This window comes from Lolium perenne, chromosome 1 (assembly GCF_019359855.2).
Source record: "Lolium perenne isolate Kyuss_39 chromosome 1, Kyuss_2.0, whole genome shotgun sequence".
NCBI classification, from domain to species: Eukaryota; Viridiplantae; Streptophyta; class Magnoliopsida; order Poales; family Poaceae; genus Lolium; species Lolium perenne.
Genome location: NC_067244.2, coordinates 43,882,245 through 43,907,089, shown reverse-complemented (window position 1 = coordinate 43,907,089; position 24,845 = coordinate 43,882,245). Strand labels below are relative to the sequence as shown.

General features: G+C 47.2%; 1 protein-coding gene across 1 annotated transcript; it reads right to left on the bottom strand.

Annotated features, from left to right (window-relative positions):
• Positions 1–302: 302 nt before the first annotated feature.
• Positions 303–22,992, bottom strand: LOC127348161 (anaphase-promoting complex subunit 7). The gene is made up of 16 exons (XM_071821491.1): positions 22,809–22,992; positions 22,610–22,692; positions 20,999–21,136; positions 20,825–20,887; positions 20,511–20,626; positions 19,847–19,931; positions 19,149–19,208; positions 6,153–6,203; positions 5,012–5,128; positions 4,738–4,938; positions 4,615–4,659; positions 2,829–2,922; positions 2,612–2,757; positions 1,748–1,977; positions 990–1,050; positions 303–859 (listed from the first exon to the last, which is right to left on the bottom strand). Exons 1-16 carry the CDS (start codon positions 22,990–22,992, stop codon positions 776–778), a joined length of 1,758 nt encoding a protein of 585 aa, XP_071677592.1. The 3' UTR covers positions 303–775.
• Positions 22,993–24,845: the final 1,853 nt, after the last annotated feature.

Sequence of the window (24,845 nt, the reverse complement as noted above, 5' to 3'; positions counted from 1 at the left end):
ATGGGAACTAAGACTACTTCTGCTGATTGCTTGGACGCTATGAAAGCAAATGAATGCCCATGTGTTCGGAAACCTAGAAAGGCAGTTGTTCACGGCGCAGCTCATAGACTTAGTTCTAGAGGAGTTCAACCTTTGGTCAGCTGCGAGGGGAGGAGAGCGGAGAGTCAGGTTGCGAGAGTAGAGCTCTAGGTTTTGGTGGTGTGTGTGGGTTAGCCGAGGGCAGATGTTCGCATCCCACTCTGATTTCTTGTAATTTTGTTGCTCCCTTCTATAAAGATATGGCACGCGCCGCGAAAAAAAAAAGTTCCAAACTTCCAGAAAATGCAAATTTCACAGAGGAGGGGTAGTCAAAGAGACTTTACAGTTACAGGTAACTCCTCTTGGAACAGAAGCAATTCCCAGCGATCATTCAAATCATAAGCACAATGTGTTAAGTTGTTAGCAAGCACTCACGGAGCTCACAATATTCCGTTCCATGACGAACAGGGTTTGCAGAACAACACCAGGTCACCTCCTATCCTAGCCAGTTTTCCTAGAGTACACCAGATCACCTCCTATCCTAGCCAGTTTTCATAGAGTACATTGCACAACCATTCTGAGACCCACGCACTGCATCGGCACACGGCAGTGCGCCACGCAATCCACCCTTCAAACCTCCATCCGCACCACATAGAGCCCAGCGTGCTGCCTTCCATCGGCGTTGTCACATTACAGCTTCGGCATTCGCTGCACATTCGGCGTTCAGATATGTGACGTCGTTTTGAACCCATGGTCCTTACAGCAGCTCGGCGTCATCTTGGTCACCATCGTCGTCGGCTTCGTTCTCGTCCTCGTCTTCGGGCGCATCCGGGTCTATTCCCTGCAAAGCAAAGGGGAACCAGAGCAATCAGCGCTTCTTAACTTACAGCGGAGCCAGGCTAGAGGGAAACCAGAACATGACACAAGTTCATCAATGTTAGGGGGAGCTTTCGGTTGTGGCATGCATATACCTTCATCTGCTTCTCCAACCGCTCCAATCCTTTCTTGGCAGCTTCATTGTACGGGTTTATCCTGCAAAAGAGAGTTCTTTTTTCTTTGAACTTGGAACAAGGATAAAAGAGCAGGCATGCCAAGAAGAGATTTCTTTAACAAAGCTTCTCGAAGTGAATGAACTACATGGCAGCCTACTACCAGGGACGTTCATATCTCTACCTGGGTCCAGATGCACTAATGGGAACTCAAATTGATAACTAAAGCACACGCATTTGTAAAGATGCGGTTCCATTTACAGCTCGGGTAGCTTTTCAGTAGCCAGCTTGCTGGGTCTGCCTTCCATGGCTAAAAGGGATGGAAACTAATGGAGTTGTTAGACATGGCAAAACATCTACATAAAATATCTATACGACAGAATTCACTGGGCTCAATTAACACTATTTAATTAAGATGCATTACTAAATTTAAAACTACGATAAAATCTTCTAAAAGACAATAGGAATAACCAAAAAATCCTAAACACATTTTGCAAATACTAATAGGTCAGTTACTCACATTCAATCAAGCAAGTCTGGTATCCTACAGTCCCAATAAACCCTTTTAGAGATAGCACAGCCCATAGGTGACACGTAAAGACCATGGCTCTGGCAAGAGAAATGCCCAGGACTGCATACGGCTGTGATTGAGATGCAGGGCAAGTACATGATTTCAATATGAAGCCTTCCGACAATTTAGCATAGCTGTTACACAGTTTCAACTCCAAGGGAAAGTGTACCTTAGTGCAGCTTGATAGTGGGAGAGTGCATCAGAGAGCAGATTTGTCGCCGCAAATACTTGAGCCAACTTGATATGTAGAGAATCATCTGCCCATTGCCTTAGATATCTTTCAAGCAACAAAACTGCTTCCTTATTCCGTCCTTCAGCAATATGCAAATCAGCCAGTGCCAATGCTGCTCCAAGAAATCCAGGTTCGAGACGAATGGCAGATTCATAGAACTTTCTTGCCTGGAAATACATTTTTTTTCGATAAAGGGAATATATTAATATCAAAAAGATACCAATTATACCCAGCCTCTGCAACAACGCACCACCCTAATGGCACTACGGATGCACACAGCCAAAAACAAGAAAAGAAAACTAAGAAAAAAAGTCCCGCTACAGTATCTCGGGCCTAACAACAGCAATATATCCACCGCCAAGTGAACACCTGAAATACAGACTAGTCCCCGCTATCAAAACAAATGCCTCCACCAAGGACATTGCCAGGCACAACCAATTAAGGCCAGACCTTGGGTTTTCACCCTGAAAGGTAGGACTCTGCACTTCACCTGTGTTGTCGCCCCCACTTTCATACCGCTGCTGTGAAGCCCGAAACACCAAGCAAGTCCCTCAACATCGCAAAGACTTGAACCTCCCTTAGCTAGTCCTCCCCTCTGACCTTCATGAAATTCTCTTCTTACGACTTTCATCATGGATCCATAGTCACTTGATGTCAATCAAAGAAAAAGAGCTTCGCGCCGCTCCCTGCCTGGAAATACATATATGCACAACAAAATGAATAGCTTGCTAAAGGGCGCAATTACAGGGGAAGGTATACAAAATAAGATCATAAGAGAAACAAAGGCTTTTGGTAGTTTACCTTCTCTCTTCCACTGGAACTTATAGCATGCACATCACCAACTAACTTAAGGGCTTTCGCAGACTGATGCATAACCTTCATTGCTTCACGTGCAGTGAATAATGCATCTTTACATTTAGAAAGTGCTAGATAAGCACGCACCAAACCTGAGAATATACCTATATTAGGCTGCCTGCAGGATTTGAATAAGCAACCAGAATTATCTATTTGTAACAACCTTGATAAGAGCGAAGATCAGCCCTTAGCTCCTGAGCAGCCCTGAAGTCTGTTACTGCCAGATCTGGCCGATTCGATGAGAGATGCAAATTGCCCTTAAAGAACAGTAAGCAAACATTAAGCCTGACATATGGATAAAGAAGAAAAACAAACATAGGATCCTAAAGCTAGACACGAATTTTTTTTTTGAAGTAAATATGCCAAGAGTCGCAACAGTTTTGGTATAAACCACTCGAATATGCTTATGTACTCCATTGAAAAACATTTCCATAATACTGCAATGCAAGAGGACAGTGGTACAAAAATAAACTATGTTGTATGGACAATGCTTTGTGGTATTACCTTCATAATATAGCCAGTTATATGCCTATCATCAACTCGGAGGCTCTGTAAAATGTAAAACAGTGTAACAAACATTAAATGGAAGGGCAGCTTCCATAAACCATATCTATAAAAGGGAATTACCTTTTCAGCATAAGTCAAAGCTTTTCTTTCATCTTTTCTTTCCCAAAATGCTGCCAGAGCAACACATGTTTCTGCTCTTGCAGGATCAATATGCAGCATATCATGTACCAACTTGTTTAGCCTAGTGTTGTCTTCCACTGGAACTTATAAAATCTTCTAAAAGGACAAAAGAAATAACCAAAAAATCCTAAACACATTTTGTACATACTAATCGGTTAGTTACTCACATTCAATCAAGCAAGTCTGGTGTCCTACAGTCCCAATAGACCCTTTTGGAGATAGCGGCCCATAGGTGACACGTAAAGACAATGGCTCTGGCAAGAGAAATGCCCATGACTGTATACAGATATGATTGAGATGCAGGGCAAGTACATGATTTCAATATGAAGCCTTCCTACAATTTACCATAGCTGTTACACAGTTTCAACTCCAAGGGAAAGTGTACCTTAGTGCAGCTTGATAGTGGGAGAGTGCATCAGAGAGCAGATTTGTTGCCGCAAATACTTGAGCCAACTTGATATGTAGAGAATCATCTGCCCATTGCCTTAGATATCTTTCAAGCAACAAAACTGCTTCCTTATTCCGTCCTTCAGCAATATGCAAATCAGCCAGTGCCAATGCTGCTCCAAGAAATCCAGGTTCGAGACGAATGGCAGATTCATAGAACTTTCTTGCCTGGAAATACGTATATACGCAACAAAATGAATAGCTTGCTAAAGGGCGCAATAACAGGGGAATGTATACAAAATAAGATCATAAGAGAAACAAAGGCTTTTGGTAGTTTACCTTCTCTCTTCCACTGGAACTTATAGCATGCACATCACCAACTAACTTAAGGGCTTTCGCAGACTGATGCATAACCTTCATTGCTTCACGTGCAGTGAATAATGCATCTTTACATTTAGAAAGTGCTAGATAAGCACGGACCAAACCTGAGAATATACTTATATTAGGCTGCCTGCAGGATTTGAATAAGCAACCAGAAGTATCTATTTGTAACAACCTTGATAAGAGCGAAGATCCGCCCTTAGCTCCTGAGCTGCCCTGAAGTCTGTTACTGCCAGATCTCGCCGATTTGATGAAAGATGCAAATTGCCCTAAAGAACAGTAAGCAAACATTAAGCCTGACATATGGATAAAGAAGAAAAACAAACATAGGATCCTAAAGCTATACATAAATTTTTGAAGTAAATACATCAAGAGTCGCAACAGGTTTGGTGTAAACGACCCAAATATGCTTAACATTTCCATAATACTGCAACGCAAGAGGACAGCGGTACAAAAATAAACTATGCTGTATGGACAATGCTTTGTGGTATTACCTTCATAATATAGCCAGTTATATGCCTATCATCAACTCGGAGGCTCTGTAAAATGTAAAACAGTGTAACAAACATTAAATGGAAGGGCAGCTTCCATAAACCATATCTATAAAAGGGAATAACCTTTTCAGCATATGTCAAAGCTTTTCTTTCATCTTTTCTCTCCCAAAATGCTGCCAGAGCAACACATGTTTCTGGTCTTGCAGGATCAATATGCAGCATATCATGTACCAACTTGTTTAGCCTAGTGTAGTCCGATTTAAATTTTAGGAGAATTGCATACTCATCCATATATGTCATAATGTTTGGATCAATTAACCGAGCCTGCAAAGCATGTACTGTTTCAGATAAATATATTTCGTTAGAAGGAATTCCAAGCCTACACTTGTCAATTTACCTTCTCAAAATTCATGATTGCTTCATCATTCTTGCCTATGATGGTTTCAACCTGGATATAAGAAGTGTGGAAATCAGGATCGCCAATTGGAGAAAGGTAATCAAATTCACAAACAAACTGGTGAGTGAACTGGTCAAACGACTGGTTTGCCGGTCCGGCTCAGCCGGTTCGAGAGCCACAAAAAACCGCCATATCTAACTAATATCTAAGCTAATTTCGAGAAAAGTTGACCTCAAATCATACTCCTATATATAGAATGTACTTCAGTAGTAGTATATCGCAAAAATAACATAGCCCAGGTGGTATTAGGCCTTGACAGAAAGCTCTGTTTAAAATAGCCGGCTATAGCCAGAGGCTTTAGAGGCTATAACAGAAATAGCCGCTAATAGCCCGGCTAAGGCTATTTAGCCTTAATTTAGCCTCATAGCCGCTAACTACCCGCTCAATGGACCCAAAATTTTGGATCCAAAATTTCAGTCGACCGGCCCATTTGCTTGGCGAAATAGCCACCAAGCTCTAGCTATGTAATTATGGGCATAACTACGTCCTAAACTACGTAATGATGTTGTAATATTTGGACAAAACTATGTATTTAACTATGTGTGAACTATTATGTGTATCTTCTATATGAAGATGTTATTATGTTATTAATTTGTGATTTTTTATATATATATATGACTATATGATGCCTAGCTTTTTTAATTATTTAGCAAATCCGCTATATGGCTATAGCCCGCTATAGCCCGGCTATAGCCTTTCATAGCTTCAAAAAAAATCGCGTCTATCGGCTATAGCCGGCTATTTTAACCAGAGACAGAAAGTAGCTGAGCCTGCGTGTCAGTCGGAGGTTCGATTCCTGCACAGCGCACCTTGTTTGTGTCACATTTTTCCAGTTTTTTGCTCCTGCGATCTTTTCCTCTTACAAACCAGACAACACACTGGTTCTGGTTTTTACCAGTCTGGTCCGGTGTTTTAAACAATGACTACATGGTGCTATATTTACATGGGACCATTAAGATTTAACTACTACTGGCTAATATCCTTTGTAACCCTGTGATTCCTTGATCATTTCAAAAAAATAAAAATACGAAGCACATCTTATGCGAGAATCCTCAAATGAAATTCAAAAAAGAAAACATGCAATACCTTTATAATCATGTGAAGCAATGCAACACTGCGCCTCTACATACCTCTGTTAAGAAGACAATAAGTAAACTTTGTTGAGCAAATCAATGACAAGAACAAGATGTATGATCAAATATTTGCCTGAAAGAGAAATAAAGTTTGTAATGAACCAATAACAAATCATGTCGCTCAGGACTGCAATAAGAAATGGACTGTAACTTCGGAAAAAATAATATGGATCCTTTGGTAAACTTTTAAATATCCAATTTAAAAGTACTGCTTGCCCTTGTGAACCAGGGCGTGCCTGGATGGCTAGCACATGCTGAAACGTTCTCGCCCGCCCGTGTTCGAGCCTCCGCACTCGCAATGGGTCATACACACCCATTTCCTCTTATCAAAAACAGCGCTGAGGGTTTCTTCCTCTTATGGCCAATCGTTTTTTTAAAGTACTGTTTGACCTTGATCTCCAGGAACCAGATCATGGTGTATGCTTACTTTTTTCATTCAGTAATAATTGATCAGTTTGCATTAATGGTGGTACAGAAAACAGCACAAGCGCATGTTTCCTTTTGTTGTGCCAATGGTGGCATATTTTCAGAATCAAAAGAAGGCCAAAGTAGTGTTTCAATTTAGTAAGTCCTATAGCATTTATACCATGCTGCTTCAACTTTCAATCATCAATGTACTAAGGAAATCTATCATAAGAAAGCAAGTACCTATGTAGTTACTTAGGGTATACAATATAAAACACCACATACAGTGCAACCTTAACAGCTGTCAAAATATATTAATTCCAATATATACCATCTTTACAATTGGTGTCATGCCTAAAATGGTTATGTTTCAAACATGTTATGATATCCTCCAAAAACATCAGCCTTCCAACCACTACAGGAATTGCACGCTGCGCCGACGGCCGGCGGCCCTCGGCGTACCACCGCCTCGCCCTCGGCGTACGGTACGCCGACGGGGACCCTCGGCATAGCTCCTCGGGGAAGGTCCGCCTCGGCGGAAGCCAGGTGGCCCTCGGCGTAGAGGAGACCGTCGGCGTAGACGGCGAGGGCAGAGGGCGAGGCCCACCCGTCGGCGTACTACCCCTCGGCGTAGCACGCTAACGGGCGACGTCGGCCTGACGGACGTTACCACTACGCCGAGGGTGCGGCCGTCGGCGTACACTGCCACGCGGCGGGCCCTGGCGAGCCGTGGCGCACGCTACGCCGAGCGTCTGGCCGTCGGCGTAGCCGACTACGTGGCGCATCCTGGACGCTCCCCGGCGCACGCTACGCCGAGCGCCTGCCCGTCGGCGTAGTCGACCACGTGGCGCATCCTGGGCATCCCGGCACATGCTACGCCGAGCGTGTGGCCGTCGGCGTACCGCTGACCATATGGTCCAGGTCGACACTATGCCGAGGGGTAGCCCGTCGGCGTAGCACTGACCATATTTTTCTTTTTTTTGCTGGTTTGGTTGTTTCCCAGGATTAGCAGCACATTAAATCACAAAATAATTCACACGAAATAGAGTAAGTGCAAATAGACATAGCACGAACTTCAAGTCTCATAACATAGTTGCGGATACATAGTCGTAGTCTCATAACATAGGTACAAGTGTCATAGTGTCATAGTGCGGATACATAATAGTGCGGATACATAAGTAGCTCCTATGGGACAACTAGAGGAGCTCGTCGCCGCTAAACACCGGCCCGGGCCGATTCCTTCCGGTAGAAGCTGCGGAAGAACCACCGGGAGAAGGACCGGGAGAAGTACCGGGAGAAGTACCGGGTGTAGCACCGGGAGAAGGACCACCATGATGAACCGGTGTCATGTCCCTCCCACCACCCTGGTTTCCGGAACATCCCGTTCCCTACACACATGTTCCCGAGATGTTAGCAATTTGCGAGGCAAAGGAAAGCCGTAGTATTCGGTTTGGCGAAGAACTTACCGTTGTTCTCCCATAGTACTCCGCAGCGAAATTTTCCTTCGATGGCATGTTTGGCGCCGGCCCCGGAAAGGGAGGCATCGGCCCTAAATCCACTGTCTGTCCAGTTTGATTGGCCACCATCGATGCCTGCAAGATAGTTTACATGTCAGTCTTTGCAGAAATGAAGCATCAAACTAGGGGAAAGTGGGACTTGTCATCATTTGCGAAAACAAAGGTTGGAACTTACATGTATATATGCCATGTACTCCATGAACTGCTGCTGGTGCTGGTTGAAGGCCACCTGATATTCTTGATGAGCGGCCACGTAGGCCGCCTCGAAGTCAGGCTACAATTTCACAAATTCATGTCTCGTTAGCACTTAGCAATGTATGAACGAAAGTCGGAAAGAGGATGGAAATGAGGGAAACTTACGTCGTATGCGGGTTGTTGCCGAGCCCGGCGACGAGGCGGGTGAGGGGGGCTGTCCTTGGTGAGTCCCGTCTTGAGACGCGTGAAGGTCGTGGTGAGGGTATGCTTGACGGCCTTGTTCAGCATGGCGAGACGGCCATGCGGCAACCCTCCGGACGATAGGACCAATGACTCCTCGTCGACCTCCGCGCTCATGGGGTCATCCACCTCCGGGTGACGATGCCTCACCATCGCGCAGTAGTTCTCGACGTCCTCGGCGTAGGTGCCGAAGTACTCAGGGAGCGAGGGCTGAGGCTGCGAGAGATCGGGCTTCTTAAGCCGCATCTTGTTGTATATCTCGAGGTCAGACATCTCCTCCTCGGGTCCTAACGCGGCCCTCTGCATCGCGAAAGGAAATGTTGTGAGTACCAACTTTGAACATGATGGAAAATAAAATGTATACATACCGTCTTCCCCTTGTAGCGCTCGTAGCTGAGGTTTCCCCCATAGTGTGTGCCACCGTCGCCTCGGTTCTCCGCGTTCCGCCTCGCCACGGCTGCAAAGTCCTCGTCCATCTTGAGCCACCTCGTCCTAACCATCTCCTCCCATGCCTCGGCATGCGGCTCGGCCCAATCGGGGATAACCTGAAAATGCAATACTCAACTCAATCTAATGCAATTGCAACTTAGTAGCAATGTAGAATCTCATTGACATTTTACTCACCGACATGTAGTCCTCCACCGTCATCTCGTACTCGGCCTTAGCATTCTTACCGACAATGTCCGGCTTATGGACCCTCTCGCCTCTCTCTGCCCAGAAGTGACCCGCGGACGTGATCCTTTGGTTGTACCACACCTGCGGTGTCAACCTCTCACAAGTCGCCCGCACAGTCCCCAAGGTTCGCGGCCGTCTCCTCAACCTCGGGCGCCACACGATAAAAACACTTCAATCATGCAAAAAACAATTGTGAGATTCATGAGTTAGAACATTGGGGTCATCAAATATGAACGAAGCTCGAGAAAATATGTCTTACCCAAAACTTTCTCATCACGGCCTCAGCAGCCGTCGGGAAGCCTACGCCAGGGGCACTCTCGTAGTCCGTCCAAGTAGTGGCTAGCTTCTTTCTCGCCACTGGGACGGGCCGAGGGGATAGTACTTGCCCGGCCAGAACTTCCTAAGCAAAGCTCCAATCATGCTGCTAGGCAGGCGCCCCTTGACCCCCGGAGGAAATGTCCAATTGCTGCACATGAAAATCAAACATTAGCACATGAAAATCAAACATTAGTACATGAAAATCGAAATTGCCAAATTAGTACACTTACTCGGGGCCAGCAGGAATAATAAGGGTCTTCGCCTCATGGGTCTTAGGCTCCTTCCTCTCGTCGGGGACTCTCGCTTCCCCACAAATCTTCAGTGGCTTCGGCCGCCCATCCTCCTCCGGAGTCTCAAACCCGCGGCTAGAGTCCTCCTCGGCTCTAGACTCCGTCTTCGCCTCCTCTCTAGACGGCCCCTCCAAAAAGAACCCGGAAGCAACGTCGCCTGAAGCCGAGGGTGGTGGCTCAAAGTCCGGTCCTCCCCAGCCACCTCCACCTCCACCTCCTCCCAAGCCACCTCCAGCTCCACCACCTCGTCCCCGTCCTCGTCCTCGTCCTCGTCCTCCTCCTCCTCCCGCGCTGTCCTCGTAACGCGGATTGCGACGCGGTGCCCTCTCACTCCTTCTAACATTCTTCTTGCGTTGTTGCATCTTCTTAAGCAAGCTCGACGAGTCCTCCTTGCCGCCGCTCATATTGTTCAATCACCTGCATTGAGAAAGAGAAAACAATTAAGAAGCATGTTGAAAAATATATAAATAGTAAGCATAAAGACACTAAACAATTAAGAAGCATGTTCAAAAATATATAAATACTAAGCATAAAGATACTAAACAATAAAGAAGCATGTTGAAAAAAATATAAATACTAAGCATAAAGATACTAAACAAATAAGAAGCATGTTGAAATATAAACACATAAAAGACCCTCACCAGCCGTCATCAATCTCATCGTCAATCTCATTTTGTTTCTCCTTGCCACTATCACTATCACTATCTTTTGAGTAGTAAGTTGGATCTTGATAGACGGGTGGAGGCTCATCATCGCTATCATCTTCCACTTGTAACTTCTCGAGCATATCTATGTCCTTTAGATCCACCACTGATTCACCACGAGTTTCTGCATCGTTCCTGAGGTCCTCTTCAAGAACACATTCTAACTCAAAGTGCCCGAAGTCCTCTTCCTCTTGATAGAAAATTCCCCCGTATGTTACAGGGTCAATGTTGTTGTAATCGTCCTCGGAGGGAATCGGTAGGTTACCATGTGGCGATACCTGGAACACGACTTCCCAGCCGTTGAGGGCCGCTTTCTGGCATGGGTACGGCAAATAATAAACTTGCTTGGCTTGGTGAGCAACAATATAGACATCGGCTCCGGTATAGGTGGTGTAAGGCTTAACTTCAACTAACCCAATGGACTTGGTAATTCTCTGTCCACCTCTTGGGTCGAACCAATGACACTTGAACACAACGAGATTGAGTTGTTTGTTTGTACGATTGAAGGTCAGCTCGTATACATTCTCTAACCTCCCGTAGTAATCAAAGGTATCGGATCCTTTAGTGAAGACACCAGTATTTATCGTTTTTGGATTCGCCCGGCCCTTCTGGTGTGTCTCTGTATGGAATCGAAACCCATTCACGTCATACTTCTCATACTTCATGACGTCACGGTTACAACCTTGGGAAACACATCTCAACTCATCTGTCATCTCAACGTTTGCATCAGCTCCCTACAAGCACGGTTCAAATTTGTTGTGTGCATTAGTTACGTGGAATAACAGGGACAAGTCACATATTGGTAGGTAAGAGGGACAGCTTAGACATTACTTTTTTCATGAACCAAGACACAAAGTTTATTTTTACTTCGGGAGCACCCTCTTTCAGTAGAGTGTCCAACTCCGCGCCCGTGAGAAGCGCGTCAAGATCCGGGATCGTCACACCGGGAGGCTCACGACGAGGCGGTCACGGCATAGCCTATTACAAATCCATGTTATTAGAACAAATTCACATTTGCATTTCTATTTCCATTCACATTCACATTTCTATTTCACATGCACATTACACATTACAAATCCGGGATCGTCATTTCTATTTCACATTCACATTTCTATTTCACATTCACATTACACATTACAAATACGGGATCGTCATTTCTATTCACATTCACATTACACATTACACATTTCTATTTCAACTATACACATTTCTATTTCAACCAATACTAAAGGAAAACAAAAATGAAAAAAAAGAGGTAAATCACTTACCATCTGCGGGACAAGTGGCGACGGGAGGAGGGGGCCGGGGGCCAGAGGAGGCTGGCAGGAGGCGGCGTCGGGAGGAGGGGGCCGTGGCCAGAGGAGGCGGCGGGAGGAGGGGCCGGGGCCAGAGGAGGCAGCTGCGGTAGCGGGAGGAGGGGGCGACGGGAGGAGGGGGCCGGGGCCAGAGGAGGCGGCGGCGGGCAGGAGGCGGCGACGGGAGGAGGGGGCAGGTGCCAGAGGAGGCGGGCAGGAGGCGGCGACGGGAAGGTGGCGGGCGAGAGGAGGAGCGGGGCCGGCGGCGAGGGGCTCGGGTGAGGTGGAGGGGCTGCGGCGAGGGGCTCGGGTGAGGAGGGGCGGCGGCGAGGGGCTCGGGTGAGGAGGGCGGCGGCGGGTCAGGCGACCTGCGGTGGGGAGGGGGCAGGCCGGCCGTGGAGGTGGCGGGCGAGAGGAGGAGCAGGGCCGGCGGCGCGGGGCTCAGTTGAGTAGGCGGCGGCAGCGGGTAGGAGGCGGCGGCGGCGGCGGGTAGGAGGCGGCGGCGGGACGACAGGGAAAAGAGGGCGGGGAAAAACGCGAGCACGGGCGGGGGCGGGGACTTGGCCGAAAACGCGTGCCGACCAGGTGTTTTTCGGGCACAGCTCGTGCCCTACGCCGAGGGCCACCATCGGCTTAGCCGTTGAGGTGGACCCTGGGCTTGCCGCTAGGGTTTGGATACGCCGAGGGCCCCCCTCGGCACATGTATTTTTTTATTTTTTTTCTTTCATTGTTTCATCTAATAACTATAATATACTAGTATATATTATCCAGATTACCTTTTTTACCACATCGACTTCTAATAACTAGGACACATAAAATGACGCCACGCGGCTCCGCTCGATTTTTTGGCTCCGTTTGCTTTGCCAACTGCGCAAAACGGGGCCGCCGGGACATGCGGTATGGCCGTACCGGGCGCGCGCGTGCACCCGTCCGCCAACGCGCGAAACGGAAAACATTTAGCACATAAAATGACGCGTCCTAGACCTAAAAACATTTTTCCCTCCATTTATTGAGCGAAGGAAAGTGTCGCCCCAGTTCAAATCCGGTCATTTCACGGATTCGGCGGGGCACCGCAGGAAGCGGGTGGGATTCCCAGATGGCTTCCGCGCGCATATGGCATGTGATAGGTGGTGCGTAGGAGGTATCCTACCGCTGCGCGGAGGTCCCGCGCGATACTGAAATGCGCACCATGTAGCTGCTTCACAAAAAAAAGCCCTTCCGGCACCCCGAAAATGGAAAAACCGTCGCCCGTGGTTCGGATTGGAAATCCGCGACCGGGGCCTTTCTTCCCATCCTAAGGCCCACGCACGTGCCAAATATGGCCTCGTTTCGACAAACTATGTGGTGAAACGGGCCGTTTCCTACTCATTTCCCCTAAAAGCCATAGAACTCCGGACGAGATAGCCCTGTTCGTGAAGGGTTTTCCAAGATAATTGCCGTATCCCAGTTCCGTCTTTTGCAGTGGTTACTAGGACACATATATAAAATAACGCCACGCGGCTCCGCTCGATTTTTTGGCTCCGTTTGCTTTGCCAACTGCGCAAAACGGGGCCGCCGGGACATGCGGTATGGCCGTACCGGGCGCGCGCGTGCACCCGTCCGCCAACGCGCGAAACGGAAAACATTTAGCACATAAAATGATGCGTCCTAGACCTAAAAACATTTTTCCCTCCATTTATTGAGCGAAGGAAAGTGTCGCCCCAGTTCAAATCCGGTCAGTTTCCAGCGGATTCGGCGGGGCACCGCAGGAAGCGGGTGGGATTCCCAGAAGGCTTCCGCGCGCATATGGCATGTGATAGGTGGTGCGTAGGAGGTATCCTACCGCTGCGCAGAGGTCCCGCGCGATACTGAAATGCGCACCATGTAGCTGCTTCACAAAAAAAAAGCCCTTCCGGCACCCCGAAAATGGAAAAACCGTCGCCCGTGGTTCGGATTGGAAATCCGCGACCGGGGCCTTGCTTCCCATCCTAAGGCCCACAAACGTGCCAAATATGGCCTTGTTCCGACAAACTATGTGGTGAAACGGGCCGTTTCCTACTCATTTCCCCTAAAAGCCATAGAACTCCGGACGAGATAGCCCTGTTCGTGAAGGGTTTTCCAAGATAATTGCCGTATCCCAGTTCCGTCTTTTGCAGTGGTTACTAGGACACATAAAATGACGCCACGCGGCTCCGCTCGATTTTTTGGCTCCGTTTGCTTTGCCAACTGCGCAAAACGGGGCCGCCGGGACATGCGGTATGGCCGTACCGGGCGCGCGTGCACCCGTCCGCCAACGCGCGAAACGGAAAACATTTAGCACATAAAATGATGCGTCCTAGACCTAAAAACATTTTTCCCTCCATTTATTGAGCGAAGGAAAGTGTCGCCCCAGTTCAAATCCGGTCAGTTTCCAGCGGATTCGGCGGGGCACCGCAGGAAGCGGGTGGGATTCCCAGATGGCTTCCGCGCGCATATGGCATGTGATAGGTGGTGTGTAGGAGGTATCCTACCGCTGCGCGGAGGTCCCGCGCGATACTGAAATGCACACCATGTAGCTGCTTCACAAAAAAAAGCCCTTCCGGCACCCCGAAAATGGAAAAACCGTCGCCCGTGGTTCGGATTGGAAATCCGCGACCGGGGCCTTGCTTCCCATCCTAAGGCCCACGCACGTGCCAAATATGGCCTCATTCCGACAAACTATGTGGTGAAACGGGCCGTTTCCTACTCATTTCCCCTAAAAGCCATAGAACTCCGGACGAGATAGCCCTGTTCGTGAAGGGTTTTCCAAGATAATTGCCGTATCCCAGTTCCGTCTTTTGCAGTGGTTACTAGGACACATAAAATGACGCCACGCGGCTCCGCTCGATTTTTTGGCTCCGTTTGCTTTGCCAACTGCGCAAAACGGGGCCGCCGGGACATGCGGTATGGCCGTACCGGGCGCGCGCGTGCACCCGTCCGCCAACGCGCGAAATGGAAAACATTTAGCACATAAAATGACGTGTCCTAGACCTAAAAACATTTTCCCCTCCATTTATTGAGCGAAGGAAAGTGTCGCCCCAGTTCAAATCCGGTCAGTTTCCAGCGGATTCGGCGGGGCACCACAGGAAGCGGGTGGGATTCCCAGATGGCTTCCGCGCGCATATGGCATGTGATAGGTGGTGCGTAGGAGGTATCCTACCGCTGCGCGGAGGTCCCGCGCGATACTGAAATGCGCACCATGTAGCTGCTTCACAAAAAAGCCCTTCCGGCACCCCGAAAATGGAAAAACCATCGCCCGTGGTTCGGATTGGAAATCCGCGACCGGGGCCTTGCTTCCCATCCTAAGGCCCACGCACGTGCCAAATATGGCCTCGTTCCGATAAACTATGTGGTGAAACGGGCCGTTTCCTACTCATTTCCCCTAAAAGCCATAGAACTCCGGACGAGATAGCCCTGTTCGTGAAGGGTTTTCCAAGATAATTGCCGTATCCCAGTTCCGTCTTTTGCAGTGGTTACTAGGACACATAAAATGACGCCACGCGGCTCCGCTCGATTTTTTTGGCTCCGTTTGCTTTGCCAACTGCGCAAAACGGGGCCGCCGGGACATGCGGTATGGCCGTACCGGGCGCGCGCGTGCACCCGTCCGCCAACGCGCGAAACGGAAAACATTTAGCACATAAAATGATGCGTCCTAGACCTAAAAACATTTTTCCCTCCATTTATTGAGCGAAGGAAAGTGTCGCCCCAGTTCAAATCCGGTCAGTTTCCAGCGGATTCGGCGGGGCACCGCAGGAAGCGGGTGGGATTCCCAGATGGCTTCCGCGCGCATATGGCATGTGATAGGTGGTGCGTAGGAGGTATCCTACCGCTGCGCGGAGGTCCCGCGCGATACTGAAATGCGCACCATGTAGCTGCTTCACAAAAAAAAGCCCTTCCGGCACCCCGAAAATGGAAAAACCGTCGCCCGTGGTTCGGATTGGAAATCCGCGACCGGGGCCTTTCTTCCCATCCTAAGGCCCACGCACGTGCCAAATATGGCCTCGTTCCGACAAACTATGTGGTGAAACGGGCCGTTTCCTACTCATTTCCCCTAAAAGCCATAGAACTCCGGACGAGATAGCCCTGTTCGTGAAGGGTTTTCCAAGATAATTGCCGTATCCCAGTTCCGTCTTTTGCAGTGGTTACTAGGACACATAAAATGACGCCACGCGGCTCCGCTCGATTTTTTTGGCTCCGTTTGCTTTGCCAACTACGCAAAACGGGGCCGCCGGGACATGCGGTATGGTCGTACCGGGCGCGCGCGTGCACCCGTCCGCCAACGCGCGAAACGGAAAACATTTAGCACATAAAATGAGGCGTCACACTTGTACATATATGTTAGGGACAGATGCAAGTTTTCCAACAATTCTGACGCTCCGGTGATCTGTATCTTGGGAAACCCTAGGGCGGGGACCCCGTAGATCTACCCCTATAGCTTTCTCCGTGCGAGAGTTTACCAATGTAATTTTTTACTTGTTTTGGTTTATTTAGGACATATGTACATGGAAACCATAGGTTGGGCATACTTTACCATAAAATAGGCTCCATTTGAGCCGTGGCGAGAGTTTCCACATACAGATCCTGGATTTTACCAAGTGTTAGCCCATGTATGCGGAAATCGTCAACAACGGGTGCATCCAAGGTTAGCCAAACCTTACATCACACTTGTACACATATGTTATGGGCATATGCAAGTTTTCCAGCGATTCCGACGATCCGATGGTCTGTATCTTGAAAAACCCTAGGGCGGGGACCCCGCAGATCTACCCCTATGGCTTTCTCCGTGTGAGGGTTTACCAATGGACTTTTTTACTTGCTTTGGTTTGTTTAGGACATATGTACATGGAAACCATAGGTTGGGCATACTTTACCATAAAATAGGCTCTGTTTGAGCCGTGGCGGGAGTTTCCACATACAGATCCTGCATTTCACCAAGTGCTAGCCCATGTATGCGGAAATCGTCAACGCCGGGTACATGCAAGGTTAGAAAAACCTTACATCACACTTGTACACATATGTTAGGGACAAATGCAAGTTTTCAAGCGATTCCGACGCTCCGGTGATCTGTATCTTGGGAAACCCTAGGCCGGGGACCCTGCAGATCTACCCCTATAGCTTTTTCCGTGCGAGGGTTTAGCAATGGATTTTTTTATTTTCTTTGCTTTGTTTAGGACATATGCACATGGAAACCATAGGTTTGGAATGAAATAGGCCCCGGATGAGCCGTAGCAGGAGTTTCCACATACATATCCTGGATTTTACCAAGTGCGGGCCCATGTATGCGGAAATCGTCAACGCCGGGTACATGCAAGGTTAGACAAACCTTACATCACACTTGTACACATATGTTAGGGACAAATGCAAGTTTTCAAGCGATTCCGACGCAGGTTTGGAATGAAATAGACCCCGGATGAGCCGTAGCAGGAGTTTCCACATACATATCCTGGATATTACCAAGTGCTAGCCCATGTATGCGGAAATCATCAATGCCGGGTACATGCAAGGTTAGACAAACCTTACATCACACTTGTACACATATGTTAGGGACAAATGCAAGTTTTCCAGCGATTCCGACGCTCCGGTGATCTGTATCTTGGGAAACCCTAGGGCGGGGACCCTGCAGATCTACCCCTATAGCTTTTTCCGTGCGAGGGTTTACCAATGGATTTTTTTATTTGCTTTACTTTGTTTAGGACATATGCACATGGAAACCATAGGTTTGGAATGAAATAGGCCCCGGATGAGCCGTAGCAGGAGTTTCCACATACAGATCCTGGATTTTACCAAGTGCTAGCCCATGTATGCGGAAATCGTCAACGCCGGGTACATGCAAGGTTAGACAAACCTTACATCACACTTGTTCACATATGTTAGGGACAAATGCAAGTTTTCCAGCGATTCCGACGCAGGTTTGGAATGAAATAGACCCCGGATGAGCCGTAGCAGGAGTTTCCACATACAGATCCTGGATATTACCAAGTGCTAGCCCATGTATGCGGAAATCATCAATGCCGGGTACATGCAAGGTTAGACAAACCTTACATCACACTTGTACACATATGTTAGGGACAAATGCAAGTTTTCCAGCAATTCCGATGCTCCGGTGATCTGTATCTTGGGAAACTCTAGGGCGGGGACCCTGCAGATCTACCCCTATAGCTTTTTCCGTGCGAGGGTTTACCAATGAATTTTTTTATTTGCTTTGCTTTGTTTAGGACATATGCACATGGAAACCATAGGTTTGGAATGAAATAGGCCCCGGATGAGCCGTAGCAGGAGTTTCCACATACATATCCTGGATTTTACCAAGTGCTAGCCCATGTATGCGAAAATCATCAACGCGGGTACATGCAAGGTTAGACAAACCTTACATCACAGTTTTGTACATATGTTAGGGACAACTGCAAGTTTTCCAGCGATTCCAAAGCTCCGGTGATCTGTATCTTGGGAAACCCTAGGGCGGGGACCCTGCAGATCTACCCCTATAGCTTTTTCCGTGCGAAACAATGGATTTTTTTATTTGCTTTGCTTTGTTTAGGACATATGCACATGGAAACTATAGGTTTGGAATGAAATAGGCCCCGGATGAGCCGTAGCAGGAGTTTCCACCGATTCGGACGCTCCGGTGGTTTGTATCTAGGGAAACCCTAGGGCGGGGACCCCGCAAATCTACCCCTAGGGTTAGGGTTAGGGTTTGAGTTAGGGTTAGCAATGGACTTTTTTCCTTTGTTTTAGGACATATGTACATCCATAGCAGATGTTGGGCCTACTGGCTCCCATCGACCCGTCTACGAAGAGCGTCACTCGTGGGATCTACATAAGCCATCTACCATTTTTTCCTTTTAAAAAAGTAACTATTTTTACATAATTCATACTAATACATAAATAAAACAAACATAATATAAAGCAAATGAGAGCGAAGAAAAAAACAAAAAAAAATATGTATGCTGAGGGTGGCCGTCGGCATAGGTGGGTGATGCCCTATGCCGAGGGTGGCCCTCGGCGCCTCGCTGACGCCGTGACCGAGCCGTCACGGCCGGAGCGGGACCGGAGCACATGACTGTGCTACGCCGACGGTCTAGAGTACGCCGAGGGTGGCCGTCGGCGTAGCTCTCTCTACGCCGAGGGTATTCATACGCCGAGGGGCTCGGTGGGCTGCTGCCATGGACCGGACGTACGCCGACGGCCCCGACATTTGGCCGTCGGCGTACGCCACGGCCGTCGGCGCAGCGAGCCATTCCTGTAGTGAACATGTAACATCCTGCCTATCCGTAACAGACTAACAGGATTGCAGCATAGTTCACTTACATTCCACCAACGTTGTGCATCCACAAAATCACCTGGTGGCTTGCCTCCTCTATTTGGTGCCTACAGAGACACACAATAATCATTTCAAGTTTTCCGCTACATAAGTTTCAGCAGCTAATGATTGAAAATATGAGTACAACTTAAGGGTACACTAAGAAATTGCATGCTCATTTTCCTGCATAGTTCACATATGCAGGGCTCACTTCTCATACATTTATATCCATCGACAACTTGGAGCTTATATACAGAGAAGAAATGCAAAAAAAAAGTGGGTAAGTTTTGGTGGGATGATGGCCATGTAAGTATGTAACTATGTTTGATTGTAAAGGTAAATAGCGTATGCAGCTCAGAAATATCCTTCAGCAATCCATAAACAGGATACAACTAGTTGAACTAACAGTACAAATGGGCATTTGTTGCAGTGTGCACCCTCCATATAAACATTTGAACACCTTTCTTGTATAAAATGTGGAGAAATAGCTCTTTGCTGTATAGTAAAGCAAACAGTCACCTGTCAATTTTTGTAGCCAACTACAGTAACATGCAAAGAATCGCTAGTATCGGATTGCAAACATGATCCGCAACCAGGAAAGTTAGCATAATTGACATTAATCTGTTCTCACTAAAATTAGACTATATTCATTTTGAGAAACCATGCTTCCTTCCTTTCCAGATTATAAACTAAAGCAGACACTTACTTGAAGAAATAATAAAGAAAACTCCTTCGAAGAAAGCCCCATTTCAGCCAAAGCTGCAATAGCCTCAAATACATAAGGGCATTGCCTAGCAGAACATAAAGATGTAGAAAGTAACTTGTCAAAATACATCAGCAAGGAGTAAAAATATGACAAGATATTCATAGAGGAGAAAAACTAGGTGTTGCCATTTTTTTTTCGAGAAAACGCAAAGGACTCTTTGCATTTCATTTCATTGGAAAGATTGAAGTTTTACAATCCTCCTAAGAGGCAGAATACATGAACAGGGACTTAATGTACATCCTAGGTGGTTGCCATTTTGAAGTGTAGAAAATAATTGTTAGGATAGAACAGAAAAAATCAATATCAATTTATGACTATGAACTTGTCTGCCTGATTAATAATAAAACTAGCATAGGACAATGACACTTTAAAGTAACACGTTGACCACAAATATTTAAACAATATGTTTCTAAAACAAAGATAAATATATTTCATGACAAATCTAGTGACATCAATTCGCTATTGTCCATGTTGATAATTGTTGCATAATGGGTCAAAGCTAAAAAAGAAATGACCCACTGAAACTCTAAAACTGCTTATATTATAAAGACTATCTAGTTATAGAATCCATGATCATAGAAGAAAATCCTTCGGTATGTTGTACCTCAAACACTCTTTATAACATATGGCCGAAGCACGGTTATTCCTGGATATCCTATACAGCTTGCCTAACATCAGATTCATTTTCAGGCTTCTCACTTTAGAAGGAATCCCTTCCATCTGCAGAAAAAATGCAGAACAAACCATACATCATTTGTCTTTGTCACTGGCAGAAGAAGCAGACACATCTGCATTCATACTGTCCTACATATAGTATTTTAATGGATCCATGTTTCCGGATATCGACCAACATTTAAGGGGGTAAAACATGTTTGCTAAATTTAAGAAGTAATAACAGCAAGAAAGAAAAACAGAAACCTCTTGTAGTGCTTCACGATACTCATGTAGAGCAGAATGGCAAAGAGCTATTTTAGACTTCACCTAAGAGAGTAGAGCAGAAACTGAGTTGAGTTATTTGGTAGATGTACAGGTTTATATAGAATAAAATAGCAAAGCAAGAAACATCAGAATGGCCTGTTGAGCTGCTGACACCTCATTTTCATTGAAGGGCGTTGCATTTGAAGAATTTGGAGAAGGTGAGCGGCCTGTAGTGGAAACTGAGATTCTGGTGGAACTTGCTGCTTGTTTAGGGATACTTTTGCTACATTGCATAGCTTGCTTGTAGGCACCCTGTAATGATCAAAAAAGGGGGGATAAGAAACTAAGATTTTCACTTCATTGCCATTGCATATGCTCAGTCTCCACAAAACTTTATTATGCACCGCAGAAGTCCATATGTACGAATCGGAAGTCTTGGAGGAGCTCCCGAACCTGATCTGAAATATACTACTGCCCAGGTCGATCCATGTTGGGGAATCGTTGCAATAGTTCCACGTATATATCAAGGCCACCTATAAAAAGTAAACAATATTAAGCTTATTTATCATGATGAAGAGCATTCCAGTATCACGGTTAAATGTTGCAAAATTATGTCTGGAAGATTACGGAAGCTGAAGCTTTGAAGCGTTGAGCAGCTATGCTAAGCAGACAGTCTAGTGCCAAATTAAGACACAGGATAGAACTGCATCCATATCGTCTTAAAAAACGGACTGGTGAGTGAACTGGTCAAACGACTGGTTCACCGGTCCGGCTCAGCCGGTTCGAGAGCCACCAAAAACCGCCATATCTAATGAATATCAAAGCTAATTTCGAGAAAAGTTGACCTCAAATCATACTCCTATATATAGAATGTACTTCAGTAGTAGTATATCGCAAAAATAACATAGCCCAGGTGGTATTAGGCCTTGACAGAAAGTAGTTGAGCCTGCATTTGTATTAGAAAAGAAACTATTTGAAAAAATCCTCATGAAAATAAACATGCACAAGTATTAGAAAAGAAACTAGTTGAAAAAAATGCAGATATTATTTGCTAGGATCGCTAACCGCGTCGACGTCCACAAGTCATAAGTCGCGAATATTCACGCGAGCGCACGCGCTATTGGTGTGGCATTCGTGTGGTTGTACCATCTAGAAGACAAGGGGATGCTCCACCTTATAAGTTGCTCTCCATCTTCTTGGCTTAGCCATGTGGGACTAAACTCTTGGGATGCATGTCTTTGGAATTTCCGTATCCACTCATCCCATCATGGGCCTCCCAGTGCTTCTATGGTTGATAGTTAACTGGGCCTCTTTTCCGCTTGTTGTTTCCCGCGGAGTGGTCAGCTTCCATGGCTCGTATGCACCATGCATCTACTCATAGTACAAGTTTGCATGCATGCATTCCCACCACACATCTCTCTCCGGTTTAAAAGGCATGTATTATTTTTGCCTCTAAGCATTCTCTCTCATCTTCACCTTGCTGCTCTTTCCAGCTCCTCTCCCCTTCTCCCTGCAGCAGCAGCAGTGACCCCCCTAGAGTGGGAATTGGAGAGCCATTGTATATACTAGTAGAGTTATGGATTGTTCTAGGTTAGATATTCTCCTGTCCTCCGCAGCAGCAATGTCGATGCCGGCGGTGTGTGACAGATCATGCCAAATATTGGTTTATAAGCTCGACGAGCAGTTGTTCTTCTTGTCCTCTTTTCACCACCACGAAGGAGGATGTGAGTATGTGGATATTTTCTCCGCTGCCACCCTCAATTCATAGTTCCATGAAGGTTGTACCATGTTGTCATCTACAAGCGCCATTGCAGGGCCTTCAAAAGCCATGGCCAACAGCGTCAATCCTAAGACGCGGTCACGAAGATCTACCGAAGCCACATCCAGTGAGTAAGGTGCATTCAACACGAGTTTCGGATCATTTTGTTTGGTTTTTTTGTTTGGTTTGTGTGCTATACTGCTATTCGTGACATCCCAACTTTACGTGAGAAATAAACAGGGGTTTGCTTTGGTACACCCCCTTCAGAAACCAATTTCTTTTGAGAAAGTGGCAATTCATCCTTTGGTATAGTCCCCGCCATCTGAGTCGTGAACCGCACGTCCAGTAGCATCCGCTCGCCAACCTTGTCGAGGAAGAACCCCTCCTCAAAGCCCAGGCTCCTTGCCATGTACGCGAGCATGAGGCTTGCCACCTTTTGGCTCTCGAGGTTGAACTCGTCCAGGAGCTCGACGAGGCTCTATGGATAGGCCAGCCAGAGAAGAGGAGCCTCCGCTCCTCCTCCGGTGACAGGTGGAAGAATGACCGCAACAAACCGAGGATCCCGTCGAGGGACTCCTTCGGCATGCCGTGGCTACTCACTGCGAAGAGGTCCTAGGACTGGAGCGCCGACCGAAGCTTGGCGGCTTCGTCGGCATCGACGTCGGCTAGGCGGCTCACGTCCACGATGGGGATGGACAACGCAGTTGACTATGTCGCGGCAGGTTGGACGTGGGGTGGTGCTGCTCCTAAAGGACGTAGTGTGTCGAAAGTGTGTGGAGGGCGTCATCTGCGGCCACGTCCTGCACGAGCTACCCCTGAGCTTGATGCACCATACTACTACGTATTACGCTCGTAATTCACTAGTGCATCAACACAACTTCAGAACGATTTGTGTGTGTGCCAGTAGTCCATTTATATAGGGATCCAGCTCAATTCACTCTTTTCAGATGTGACGAGATCGATGACGATGACTCAGGGGGTGTTTGTTTGGTCTTTTTTTAGCTTTCCAGTGAAAAAAGCAGGCAAACCGAAACAAACAGGGTGCTTTAAAAACTGGCTTTGCCAAAGCCAAAGCAGCCTACATGCAGATACGGAGAAGCACGTTTTGAGGTGCTTCCCGCAGCTTCCACTTCCCACCCGAATCGTTTTCTAGATCTGGCCATGTCGTTTCGCAGTATTTACGTTAGAATGCCACCCCGCTGGACCGAACAGTTTTCTTCAATGGGATGGTTTCTTCCCCATCGCGACAGGAGACGTGGGGAAATCGCCCGCGCCGCCGCGGCCACTCCGCCGGCGACCCCTCCCCATTCTCCATCTCCCGCCGTCGTCCGCCGTCTCAGGCCGGTTCCAACCTTTCGCGCCCTACATTCGCCGCTCGCGCCCTATCAGATCGACCGCGCACGTCTTCTGCCGATCCAGATCTATGGAAGCCACTGTCGACCTGGCCGGAAGGACGCGGGAGGGCGCCGCTGCTGTCCTTGCTAGAGAATCTCAGCTCCAACGTGGTTACGAGCTCCGCGTGAGACCCTGTCGCTGGTTACGGCCACCCTTGACATCTCCTTGCCATTATCAAACGCGACCAGGTCTTGGCAGATTCTATGTACTAGTATTTCTTGCAGCTCTGCTGAGTACAAATACGAGTTGCAGCTTCTTTGTACAACTAGTAGTATTGAGCCATGGACACATCCAAGTTAGCTCTGTACGTGGAGTGTAAATATATAGAAATGTATGTGTGCAAGTCAAATTGTGCAATAATCTAAGAAACAAATTCATGGTAGTTTATAGTGATCAATATTTTAAATTAGTACAAATACATGTTATGAAAACTCTGGGTATTTTAGTCATTTCTCTATTCACAGCTAAACAGCCAGCCAAATTGCCAAACAGTGAAACTTGGAGCAGCAGCTTTTTCTGCACGGCTGCTTTCCCTACACAGCAGCTTTCCTGCATAGCCAGCCAGCCATAGCCCAAACAAACAGGCCCTCAATGTGCTTGAAAGACGTACATGGCTGCGCGCACAAAAGTCCAAGATGTAGACCGGTACTGAGTGCAAATGACACTCTGTATCTTCCCTTTCCTTTTCTCAAGTCAGAAGCTACTAGGTGTCACGGAGTCGGGCTCAACAAAATATCATCCTGCCTCTCATCTCGCCAATGTCTTCACAATTGATGTTATGGAGTTTTGGGGAGGAGGGTCTACCGAAGTAAGAGCATCTCCAACAGGCGCGCTAAAAGCCCCGCGCGGCAAAAAAACCGCCGGTTT